The sequence below is a fragment of the Cebidichthys violaceus genome, unplaced genomic scaffold (assembly GCF_023349555.1).
Source record: "Cebidichthys violaceus isolate CVI_PGR_0920_01 unplaced genomic scaffold, fCebVio1.0.p SCAF_6, whole genome shotgun sequence".
NCBI lineage: Eukaryota > Metazoa > Chordata > Actinopteri > Perciformes > Stichaeidae > Cebidichthys > Cebidichthys violaceus.
Genome location: NW_027176816.1, coordinates 8558396 through 8572036, shown reverse-complemented (window position 1 = coordinate 8572036; position 13641 = coordinate 8558396). Strand labels below are relative to the sequence as shown.

The 13641-nt window shown below is 40.3% G+C and overlaps 1 protein-coding gene across 2 annotated transcripts in view; it reads left to right on the top strand.

The window, feature by feature from the left end:
* Positions 1–11337: 11337 nt before the first annotated feature.
* cntn3a.2 (contactin 3a, tandem duplicate 2) overlaps positions 11338–13641 on the top strand; it is a 31690-nt gene continuing 29386 nt past the window's right edge. Inside the window, exon 1 of one of the 2 annotated variants that reach the window (XM_068732912.1) lies at positions 11338–11789. Coding sequence is in view for 1 of the 2 variants with exons in the window: in XM_068732911.1 (XP_068589012.1) it covers positions 13261–13267 (7 nt within the window). In the remaining variant the exon portion in view is untranslated. Of the gene's footprint in view, positions 11790–12268; positions 13268–13641 lie in introns of those variants that run through there. The other variant, XM_068732911.1, reaches the window with a different exon arrangement.

Below are 13641 nucleotides of genomic sequence, written 5' to 3'. Positions count from 1 at the left end.
GTGTGTGTGTGTGTGTGTGCGTGTGTGCACGAGACAGAGGGATAGAGCAAACATGATTATGACACGTGTGTTTGCATATACACATGCCTCGCTTTATGTAGTGCAGGCAAAGAAATCATATATTTTTAGCTGCCAAGCAAATAAAATAGGTTGACGTAATGTTGTAGGATTATGTGTGACTCAAGACACTTTGGTTTGTCTAAACTGGCACATGAAGCTCTTTTCTGCTGAACTGTTCAGAATCACAGTTTTTGAAAAGGTACAATATCAGTTCATAGAAAAAAAAAATAATCTCGCTTTGTCCAGATTGGTGCAGAGGCCTTGTGCAAATCTTTGTACAATAATTGCTGTGAAGGATACATGATTAATTATTTGTTAAGACATGAAAAAAGGATTTACATAGAAGTTGATATACTAATATAGAGCACTAGGATTTTTATAAGCACATTCAAAATAATTTATATGTAATGAATATCAATGAACATGGGGAATCACGTCATTTTAGTTTAGTTTAGCTTTCTTTAGTTTACAGTAGTACAAACTATTTGTAATGAATAAAGTGCAGTAGAAGATCGATGACAATAACAAGACGACACCATTAGCATCCTTACATTACACCAACAAAGTTTTATCTTCATGCACTTGTAATATAGATTTTCTGTTTCACGCACACTCATAAGTCAGCATGTTGACCATCAAGGGATCCTTTATGTTAATTAAGATGTTTGAATAATTCATGTGTTTGACATCCTTAATGCTTAGCAAGGCAAAGGCATCAGGAGACAGATGTGTTCGCTCTTAACCAGCTAATGATCATCCAGGAAAATAAGAGCCAAGCAGATCTATAGCTGTTCATGGTGGCCATAATGAGAAAACAATGCCATTTCACTCTCTTTCTACATCATTTGTCACCAAAAAATTTGCACGATAACACTTGAAAACTGCAGAGTAGTCACTCATTACCAGCTGTTGAGGTTGATTGTGTTTTTGCACTTTCTTGAGTGTGCTGATGAGGCCACTTTGTGTACTGCGTGTTGATATTGGTGTCTAATTGCAACTGATGCACACCTTTAAAAATCAGCCCTGATCATTTTTGGTTTCATACACAAGCTAATTTATGCCTGTAGCTTTTAGTGTATGTGCAGGGGATCATTGTGTCATTGACAAGTAGAGAATGAAAACATTCATTAGGAAGAGACTATCCTACAGGAGGAAAATCCATACTGTGGTGTGAACCTTGGACCTATACACATCTAAATCCCAACCACAGGATAGATCTTTTCATTGAACACTTGAGAACAATGTGTTAAAACAAATGCCAGCAGCACAGATGCAGGCTAGCTGCATATCCATGAGGTGTGCTTAAGTGCAGGAGGCCTCTCTGGAGAGGAAAAGTATGGGAGAGAACCCATTTGGGTGACATCCTCGTTGTTTGTTCCATTTTACTGCAGAGTTCACTTATGTATAAGCCTCTAATGCTCTCAAAATGAAAGTAAACACAACTCCCAACTGCCTCCTTTTCTCATGAAGGAGGCAAACATTTCATTTAAAGTGGCACACTAGAGAGCCAGGCGGCAATTGTTGGGTTAAGCGAGTTGGGTGAAGCTGGAGAATTTTCAAAACACTTTTTTCTGTCGATAAAAGATTATATTTGCTCGCTCATAGATGTTTTCTCATGGTTACTGGAGCCCTGTGTTAAATAAAAATAGCAACGTATCTTTGCAAGGTGTTGGAAAGATGTCTGCATACAGTATCCTCAAATACGTTTATTTTGCGTTTAGAAGGGATGTGTTAAAAATGACACATTCCTTCTAAGAGTGTATAGTCTGGGTTTGAGTTTTCTGCTATTGTTAGAGTTAAGTACATGGGTGCAAGTACATGAGTACAAGTACATGTTGACCAAACACAACACACATAATGAAAATATGTCTTTCTTTCCAAATTTTTAAATAAATCAATGCATTTCCAAAGGTTGCCTTTTTCACTGAAATTCAGGACAGAGTGTATTCTAAATAGAATATAACACACAAAAACAGCAAAAGCATCTGTGGAGACAAAAACAAAGCATGAATTACAGTTTTTTTCAATTACCAATACACATTTTCTCTCGCTGCTCTGTTGGTCTTCCATTGTCGTTGTAAAGTGGTACTCACCTGTGTTATTTTATAGTGCTTAAATCCTAATTAATGAGTCGACAATCAAGCAATTTGGTCAACTGGTCCATGGATGTGATATTTTGAATGGCAAACAAGTGACTTCATGTCAGATTCCTGTTTCTTATGCAGAGAACTGCGTGGAGCGTGTTACAAAAAGAGCCATGCTGAATTGCCAAGTAGGTGCTAAACAGAAACTGTGTTTATTGATATGGTATGTGTCATTTTAGTGTGTTAGTAATTGGAAAAAAGTAACATCTCACTTCTATGTCAAAATAAAGCTCTGCATTTAAAACTTAACAAATCTTTTTGGCATTTTTGCAACAGAATGAGACGCAAATGTACTATTTGAATGACCACTGTTTTTTCCAATTGCCAAGATACAAAAAACTGTGTTTCTAGGAATGCTAAACCTCAGTGACGTGCGGTGAGGTTCGTGGCTGGTGAGGCACTGACACTACATAAATCAGATTTACAAATATATGAACCCAATAGAGAAGCTTAAATCACCATTCAACTGGCAGCTTGCACATTGACTACTGGTTGTTTTTCATATCAGCATTATTTACACACATAGGTAAGGTACATATGTGATTACACCGGGAGCGTGTGCGCCGCGATCTGCCCCACCGGGAGCGTTTCAGAAGCGGAGCGCTCGCGGGGGCCACCCGCGAACATCGTGAGATTCCGCGATAATCTGCGTAACAATCACGGATGTATAAAGAGAACAACAAACACATAAAAGGTTACTTTACCTGGCCGACATTGATTTGCTGTTGATTTGGTCATATTTCCCTGTTTTTGACACATTTTTAAGCTTAGATATTGAATCTTACATTTTTGTGGTCAAAGCAAAATATAAGAAGAAGAGAAGTGTAGAAGAAGAGCAACGACAGAACAAGTATAAACCCGACCCGTGGGCTCTCGCACGCCCTCTTCTTTGAGGCAGAGGTAGTGTTTGCCTCCTCTGTGCTTTTTCACTGCGGTTTAATGTCAGATCAGCAACACTAAATATGTTCTACACATACTTGAAATACAGTACATATTCTATGGAAATAAAAGACATATAATAAAAGTGTCTATAAATATTACAGTGGTGACAAACAATGAGAAAGCAAAAGGCACACGCTCAACCCAGTTTGTGAGGGATTGCGCAATCTGAGGTGAGGCACAGCTCGTCACTGCCTCACCTCACGTGTCTCTTCTCTGTTTGAACAGGACATGTGCTAATTCAGCGATTTTGATTATAAAAAGGATTGAAATGTTTGGAATCATACAGAAATTGCATTTATAGCACAGATCAGTAAAGAAATATTCATATTTATTTTATTTTAGCATTATTAGTTTTTTACTTGTCATGAGCCTCCCCTGACCACATGTCCCTGGCTAAACCATAGACACATTGTCTGTTTGAAGTTTGAAATCTTAAAACACACTTTTTGCAAATAACTACTCAGTTATCTACATTAGACTCATCATTCAGAACTAAAAGCCTGAGTGTGTTGTTTGTTTAACACTACCATTGAAATATAACACTCAATTATCAAATCATCTGCACCCAGAATGCACCTGTGAAAACACCTGTGACCAATTTGATCACTTAAATCAGAGCTTGAACGCTAAAAATACAGTTCAGTTTTGCTCTTTGATGTGCACAACAATGAAGGGCAATTTTGGAGAGAGAGTACTGTATTTCTAATATACTGCATTTTCTTTACAGTGCAATACAGTAACTATGTACTTTTTGTGATTGCTTGCACACTAATGCTAAGAGTCAATGTAAGCACTATAAAAAGACCAATGGAAGCCATCATGTATTAGTAATTGAAAAGCATCGTAATTCATGTCCTCCTTTTTCTCTGACAATACCTCTGAAAACTCAAACCCAGACTAAATCATTCAAAATGAAGAAATGCTAAAAGTGTTTTAGATCACACTGAGCACAGCAGTGTGAAAGAGAATCAGAGCATATGTGGCATACGGTGAAAAGATTGGGGTTTTATAAATTATTATAGAGTTTTGAATGTAGAGTTTCATTTTGAAAATTATCTGAGCTGTTCAGCCACTTGTGAGTGTGGTTGTGTGAATTGTGTGTAGTGCTTTGACAAAATGAGCCACACAATCGTGCTTAAGGAATTGTAAAAAAAACTATAATGCATTTGTTTTTTACTTTCTTTCAAATAAGCTAAATACATATTAACAATTGTATCTGTCTTTCATGCCCATATCTGTTCTCCAGAAAGAGAAGTAAATGTGATCCTGCAGCCAACCAAAGACCATGTGTGATTGTGTAGATTCATGCAGCTTCATATGAGAAAAAAAATTGCCAATCTCATGAGAAGTGGGCTGACCTTGTAGGTTCAATAGCTTTATTGATTGCAGATGTTAGACAACCTAATATTGGGCAGCAACATTGAACCCTGCAAACAACGTACTCACATCTACACACACGCACACACACACACAAGACGAGTCAATGGAAAGCTGGTGAAATGAGAACTAAAATATTTATAGGTAATGAATATTCAGCTGAGAGTACTTTTGTATCATCCCCCACAACAGTTTTACAGTTAAAACAGTTATAGCTGCTTAAATAAATGGAGCAGCCGTACAACCTAAACATTGAGGACGTTATCTAAAAGCATGATATAAATGTGTACGTCTCCTTCATGCTTTCAAATCCCTGAATATGAGAGCGCAGGGAAGACTTCTTGTCTGAGAATTCATAACACACGTTCCATTTAACAATCCCCTCTTCCCACCCTTTACCACACTTAACACCTCCCCTCCGCCCATCCTGACTGAAACGAAAGCATTAAAGCAATTTCGATTCGCTTATGTGTTGCCATTGGCAGAATTTATAACCAAATGAGTTGCGCTGAAAATGTCTGTACAGATTGACATGAGGACGTGGGCAGTAATGTCTGCCGCCACCTGCTCCGTTCCCAATGTTTTCTGCTCAGCGGTGCAAGGCCACAGGCAGTGAGTCTAAATCTGTCTGCACTGCGAGTTCAAGATTTAGGGACCTCTTACCAGGGCAGTAAAGGCAAAAGGAGATGACGACGTCAGTGCAATTTAATCTTCAAACTTCAAGGTTGGCCCAGAAGTAGAGATACTGACTATCAACAAACTACTGTGAGAGACTCTGTTGGGTTGATTCCTGGCACTGGGTGAGAAGCGCAGGACATTACATTTTTCACACTATCAACTGCGAGGTGGCTGCTGTTACAGACTACAAACACTGCTTAAGAGTCCTTGAGTAAGACACTAAAGCCCAAAGTACTGTGAGAGTGATGTACAACTGCTAAGAGTAAGAGACTGTTTGGCCTCCTTGTGCCTCTTTCAGCTCCCTAATGCTGGCTGGAAAACTAACTGTAACAACTGACATTTTCATATCTCTGGTAAGAAATACGTTATCTGGCACATACTGCGGGTTGATATTCAACTTCTCAATGACTCACTTGTGTGAAGCTGCTTTTTTGTTTCAACGCTTGTCTCTGCATCACAAACACTGCGAAATTATATAATTCAAAAGGGGGACTTCTCAATAAACATATTCCAAACACAGGAAAACTGCTCTAGCGAAGACAGGCAGTGGTCACAAGTAGACCCTCACTAACGCCGACTAAAAAACACTTAACAGGACATTTGCTTTGTAACACTACAAACCACAGCCTCTGAATGGCCATTGAGTTGAATCAACACCTCTGATGGCCTTAAGCACAACTGACCATCACGAGTTTCACCAAATTTGTCTGTATTTTGTTATTTTGCCCATTACATGTACATGGGTTAATTTAGTACTGCGACTGTACAGCATGTCAGCCATTGCAATATTCATCATTGCGTGGCATTTTTAAAGCAATCAAAATTAGTCATTCTTGCAGTAAATTATTTGATATCATTAATGAAAGTGTGCTAGAGATAATTATAGCCTCAGTTGCACAGCAGAGGTATTGTAAGTGCTGGAAAATTATGATCCAGTTTAGGTTATGACCACATTTCCAATAAACCATATTGCTTCCTGTTGCGAAGGAGATGGATACTGTTGACTCCCCCAGGCATTACCCTGGATTAGTTTGCCAGAGTGAGCTGAAGCTGATAATGGATGGAGTAGGTGTTTCATCAGTCTTTCACTCACACCACTATCTGTTGTTGCATGAAACCCTCAGATGTATGAATACTGTCCTGTCCATCCTTCGTGCCATGAACCAACCTCTTTGTGTCATAAATGTAGAGTAAAATAGAATCACTGTACACAGTGACTCACAATGTGAATCCAGTGAAAAGCATGCAGAGGTTCCCAATTCCCTTTTTTTTTGTTCAGGTATCACATGTAATCAATGTCTCAACATATCTCACAGGATTTTTTTGCTACGCACTGAGGAGAAACAATTTGTTGTTTTATACTGAACAACTGCAGGTTTTTTCATTCATCAGGGCATTTTAGGCATGGATGTCATTTTGGGTCACATTTACTGTTCAGTGTCTATGACTTGTCCCAGTAAACATTGACCTACTGTTGAGATCTGAATCTAAACAGCTCTGTGCGAAAAACAGTAGCATTCAGCTTGAAAAAACTGGCATTCTTGTATAGTACAATAAGCAGTCAGTGTCAACAAAACAGAGATACAGTATGTATGAAAGAAACATTTCCAGGGTTGACTGCCATGGTGTGAAAACATAAGCAGAAAGAAGCATGAATGAAATGTTTTGGGTGAGTTACTACCTTTTGCAGACATGCAATAGAGCTGTGATGTACCATGAGACGGTGATTTGTGATAATTGCACTTACTCTTTAGAGAATGTAGATATATAGATAGACAGACAGACAGACAGACAGACAGATAGACAGACAGACAGACAGACAGATAGATATATAGATAGATAGACAGACAGACAGACAGACAGACAGACAGACAGACAGACTCACTCTCAGGTCAGACTTCTCAAGCTGGTTTCTTACTGCAGGTCTCTTCTGTAGCCAAGCAAATGTTCCTTTATTGACCTACAGGAGGATTTATCTCAAAGTGGATCTTTCCCATCATTAGCCTCTAGCAGAGTCTCCCTATCAGCAGCAGTAGAGAGTAAATTCTTGATCCTCCAGTAATGGACCTCCACAGCCATGGAATTGCAGTATGCAATAAAAGGTATTCTTGCCCATTAGTCTTCAATGCAAGCTTGTTGAAAACAGCCTAGCTAATGAACCATACCAGAAACTTAAAAAAAAAAAAAATGAAATAAACAAGGGAAACTTGCTGAGTCAATATAAGAAAGAGAAGGAGAGGACATCCTTATGAGTGTCTGTGATATATTTAAGTGAACTGGAGACAACTTTCAAATCGTTTTAGATTTACAACAAGTGAGAGATGTTGCTCAGATGTATTATGGAATAGAGCAAATGGGTTCAAAAAAAGGGAAGAGGAGTTATGATTTTTTTTAATAAATATCACAACAAAAGTGAGATAGATGTAAGTTTACATATGTGAAGCAATAAATGTTAAATTTTTCATGAAATAATAAAGTAGGCTGTATCGTGTTTCCTCTAGTCCTGACAAATTCACAAATTGCTTTCCATTTCTGAGTATATGTGTTTGTGTGTGTGTGTGTGTGTGTGTGTGTCCTTTTCATATAAGAGCCTCTTCTTCCCATTTCTTCAAATGCACGCATTTTCCCCACAAAGCCTGAGGAATTTCTGTCAGGTGTGCAGACAGGAGTTGAGCAATGTTCTGTGATGAAGAAACATCATAATTAACATCTTAAATCCCATTTGAAGTGTGTTCATTTGAGATTTCCTCCGCTACTTGGTTGGAAATTGCTGGGTTTCGCTGTCTGTTAACCGACCTGCAGAGTGAGCAAATTAAGCCGTGATGTTTTCCCCTGCAAAACTGGGTTAAACATGGGGGTTGCTGCATTGTGCGATAAGCACAGATCTTGCAAACATTCACACTTTTCTTTGTGCTCTCCCAAAATTAGGCAAGCTAGTATTACAGGAGAATTTACACTGAGACCTCTGAATGGTTGAGAAATAAGACCTAATGACTTTTGCAGCTTAACACAGCCATTTAAGGCACAATGCTCATTGCAATCATACATACACACACACACACACACACACACACACACACACACACACACACACACACAATGAAGGAAGTAATACCTTCAGGGGGTTGCTATTAAGATGGTTAATCCGTGGGCCTCGAGAGGAGCAGGATAAAATATTCCTGGAGGAAGCTTTTCACAACAAGCTCCTAGGATCAAGTGCATGAATAAATTACAGGCATAATTAAAGGAAATGTCAAATGGCTGCTGTATGGAGCATTATTAACGATGCCCTGGCCATGTTGAAGGAACCTGGGTCTGAAATGAGGATGATGAATGTAGGTTTAATGGGTCTCCTAGTAGACTGAGGGACTGCGGGACCTACAATAATACAGTTAGGCTTCACTGAGGCTCAGCACACATATAGACCTGACTTTGATGTACACAAGGAAAACATAACTGTGGTAGTAAAGAAGAGGGATGCAGTGTTTGTGACTAAGAGAAAGAGACAGAAAAAAAGAGTGAGACAAAGAGTAATGAAGGACAGTTGAGAGAGAGTGATTGAGAGAAAGAGGAAGCGAGTCGGAAGAAAGAGGAGTTTTTTTTTTCAGTCTTGTCATGGGAAATACATCCTTTCACCATGAACCAAAGCTGTCAGCGGATGCTTATCAAACACAGTGAAACGTCAGCTTTTGCAACTCAGTAGCAACCCAATTTCTTTCAGTTGGCGAATGCAGTTTTTGAGTTTTTTGTCAAGCCCAGCGAAGTCGATTTTCTTTGCAGGGCCCAGAATCACAAATTTGTCTCTTTGCAATCTGTGCAAAATACAGCACCCTTTATTTATCCCTAGAAACTCCAATCAGATAAGAGCGGGAAAAAAGCTTGAACATGAAGGAAAAAAGAGAAACCTCAGGTAGAACAATAGATGATGAAACCCTCTTCCAGGATCAACAGACATCTAATATCTGAAGAAAAGACAGAGCAGAAAGAAGTAGCAGTTTCAGCACTACAATATAAAGAAATAAATGGCAATTTTTGGCAAATAATACACTGAAGTAAATAATTCTGTAAATCCTAAGAATTTCTGGCCAAATGTAGAATGTTTGGAATACCGTGGCTCAATTATGCATAATGGCAAAATCTCAGGTGAAACATCACACTCCTGTTGCGGAATAGGTAGTGGCATAAACAGGCTTTTTCCAAAACAAGCTTGTCATAGCATGAAAAGCACAGGTGTTACTAATAACATTAACGATAGCTCTGTTCCATTCAATGCCAGCATCCTGAAAGGGAAGAAGCAAAATTGAATTCAGCCGCCATTCATTCTATTTTTTGCATCTGTGTTTCCCCTGCTGTGACACGTCTAACAATGTCAGTGAAAAGGGCCAATTAGAAAGGGAGAAATGTCAACAACAATAACATCATCCATTTGTATTTGTGTGTTTTAACCGCAGGTACCTGCTCCATTACATTTCTGTAACAACCAGGTCTGTTGATTTTTTTTGTGCAGTGAGTGGCACAGCGGAAAACAGGTTCAGTTGTACACGCAACACTTCAGTCTCCTCCAATCAGAAAACTAGTTTGAGTGATGTCACTCAAGCCCACAAGCATGCCCCGCTTGCACCCAAAAGAAGAAGCCACACTCACACATTTCTGAGTAATTTTAACACCCCACTCTGCAGCTCTATGTATTCAGCCACTTGCAGCTCATTATACTGGTTGCCTGGTGCATGTGTGCTTCAGTCCCAATGGCTTTCACTGACCCCACATATTATAACTGGCAGCCACTCCTTGCTCATAAGCTCACACAAGCTGATTTTATATGTTGTCTGTCTAGCATAAACAGCCTACTGAGGAAAACAAGTGAGTGGTGAGAAAAAAACGACCAAGACCCATGTTTTTCAGGAGTTAGTTTTGGAAACGGTATGCCCTCAAGTGTTCAGAAATCTCAGCTTTACTGTAAAGCTGCCAAGTGCTGATGCTTTGGCTACATAAACTGTCCCATCTAGCACCTGGAGTTCCTCATGGACGGTTTCTCTTGTCTTTCTGAAGAGTTGAAACACATCCCTGTCTATATTGTCAGTTGAATAACACGGTGCAATAAAACGTGAGCTTTGTCATTTTAACCAAAACAAAATTATATTTATTATTGTTAGCATTCAAAAATGTGTCCTAATGGTGCCGGCTGTCAAAGTGTCACAACAGCTGTATTTATTTGCATTTGAAATGACATCATTGTTTTTATTTTGCTAAAATGATGGGTAATTGAATGTTACTATCCAACGGTTGTACCAAAAGAAAGACAGAAAATTCCACCAATGATTCAGGTTTTCAGAAAGACGGATGAAAGACACCCTCTGTGAATAAATCCAGTTCATCCTAACGGTTGCTATCAAACTGAAAGGAGCTACTAAATGTTTTCTCTACCACTGTGAATTCACATATTACGTATTTTTTAAAGACATTATGCCATGTGGTTTCAGATCTCAAAGTTGTCTCTAACATATTGATTATGAATCACTAAATCAGACTAAAGTGATGCAAAAAAAACAGTCTTAGGCATCATTTATTAAGTGTTTAACACTCAAATCTCAGCTTGTCTACATCTTTAAAATAATGTCCGTGATTCAACTCATCTAATCCGTGGAAACGCTCCAACTGCTAAACTAATGGGTCTTTTACTTCAGGAGCCCTGGATGCCTGAAATAGCTCAAGTTTTCACTTCTACTGTTGTGAGTTTGGTTTGGAGAATAGCCTACTAGTGGTCAAATATGGCTTATTGCAGCTTTAATATTCCAAGTTCCTTAATGTTCTAAGTTGCACTGCATGGTTTGGACTAGAACTTAAAGAAAGTGCTGTTGGCATTGGCTATAGACTTACTTGTGATGTCTAAACCTCGGAGACACGCAAAGAGTAAAGAAAATACAAACGAGCCCCTACTCCTCTAATAGTTGGTGAATCACGGAGGCTCACAGTTTCGTTGCCATATTGTGGTCTGACGCAGGGGGGCGCAGTTCCCCGCCAGGTGCGTCTTCCTCCTCCTCCCGCACCTTCCCATCCCAGCGCTGCTGCTTCTGGCTGCTCCGTCGTCTCTTCGCCGCCGTGCAGCCCACTTCTCCTTCGCAGAGGGAGCTGACTTGATGCGCATAATAAATCATCCCTGCGAGATTCCCTTTCAAGCCCAATTCCAGACATACGCGTGTTGGATTTGAGAGCGTAAACACAGGAGAGAGTCGAGCCTCTTAACTGGGGATGTTTCAAATGTGATTCAACACGGCAAACAACGTGGGTGTTGTGTGTGAGTGTGTGTGTGTGTGTGTGTGTGTGTGTATGTTTTGCTTTTTTTTTTGGTGGGGAGTGGAGGAGAAGGGGGAGCGCAGCGATATGAAACGCGTGTGTTTATGCCTCCTGCTTTACCCGTTATCTCTGGCTGACCACCGGCTCAATTCTTCACCTGTGTGAACGACCTTGCTATTTTGACCGAATTTTTTCCTAAAAAAAAAAAAGGTTTCCATGGAGGATCAATCTGTCGCTTTTTCCGCGAGGGCTGAATTTGGTTCCTGCTGGTCTCAAGATATTTCAAGATAAGAGGTAAGACACAAAAAATATATTAGCCCATGAGCGCGCTTTGCAATTGTGGACGTGCCCAAATACAGAAAGCTAAATTATTTACACAGTGATATTTATATGCTAAAATATGTATTGACTGTAACAGGCTCACACGTCGGCCTGTCTTGCCCCGCTGTCCCGAATTGGCCCATCAATTCCTTTGATAATAATTATTTAGGCTGGAGTAACGTGACGTGCCCTCCCAACTGCAGCCAATTCCTCTACACTAGGCTAGTCTGATTTTGGAGGGGCATGCGTCCAGACACAGGCACGTTGATATGTTGTTTTTAAATAAGGAGCTGTATTCTGGCTCGACCGTGCCTTTCTTTGTCAAACTGGTGTGTAGACGCTGTTACATTACTCACATTGTAGCCTCGAACTGCTTCCTGTGGTTCCTACCTGGTGTGGTGCAGCCTGGCTGCACTTCACCTCACCCTCTGAAATGTGTTGCTACAGGCCGACACCAACACATACTAGCACCATATGCACACAAAAACACCATGCATGTACAAGTGTTACAAAGGACCCTATTCCAAATGGATCAGAGGGACAAAAAAAATACATTCATTAAGCCTTGAGAAGTGTCACAGCAATGATTGGCTGTATGCCTCCGGAGATACAGTAAGTGTAAAGGGTGCACACACACACACACACACACACACACACACACACACACACACACACACACACACCATTTTTTCCCCTGCAACATTCACCAGGTAATTGCATACTGGTATGCCACAGTGTCAGCTGGAATATCTGTGATGAATGTAGCTAAGGCCTTCAAAGTAAGTACACTCCCACTCTGCCAGCTGGGCTATTTGTTCAACCAGCATGTTACTTGGATGCAGGCAGAGTGAGATGGAGGTGGTAGATATCGTGATTATACATTATTTAACCCAGTGGTGTCTTGGTAAAGGAAGGATCCCTCAGTGATTGAGAGTGATTCACCCTGTAAAGCTTTCTCACCTCCTCCTATCAGTGTCATCGTCAGCACCATTATCCATGAGTGCATGCTGGGAGTGTGTGCGTGTTGACTATGCATGCTTGTGTATTGAGCGTGTGCATGTGTGTAAACAATCTTACACAGTATGTACATGCAAATCACTGAGTGATCTGCTCTTTGTCGTATCGCTGGCAGAACTCCAAATTTTTTGCATTTGTGAATGATTTATTAAATCTGAATAAAACAAAGGAACTTATTGCATCAGCTGTTACACGGTGGCATCCCTGACAAAACCCCATTACAGATGCAAACCATCACATGCATAGTCGACAGTAGTGTAATACCCACTGTACCGTTTTTCACACACCAATCCTCAGTCCTGAGATGCCAGCAGTATGCATACTGTGGGCCTATCACTGAGGTTTGGCATGCAGGACTCGTCTTGAGAGGAAGCGTACCAATCCAATTTAGCAGACTTTGGGTGGAAGAAGAAAGGACCGAGCAAACATGAAAGGTAGGGAGGAAAATTCTGGTTGAGACCCCACGTGTCTGATTTGACATCCAGGCAGCTGACAAACAATTAGACCCTCAATAAGTAGTGCTCTGAACCAGGCTCGCCTCAGGATTAGGCCACAAATGAGCCGCACATCACGGCTTATGTCTTCTAAATGGGAAGCGAGAGTGTGTATGTGGAGGCAGGGTGTTATACGCGTTGTTCACGCGGTGAGAAAGTGAGTTTGGTGTGTAGGTGTATGTGGGCTGTGTGACATTTAGCAGATTGGTGTTATTATCTGTCTCTGCCCTTAATATATCTTGAACACCTCTTGAAGAACCGTGTGTGTGTGCAGACCGGCTTATTTGTGTGCATGCTTTTATGCAGTATAACAC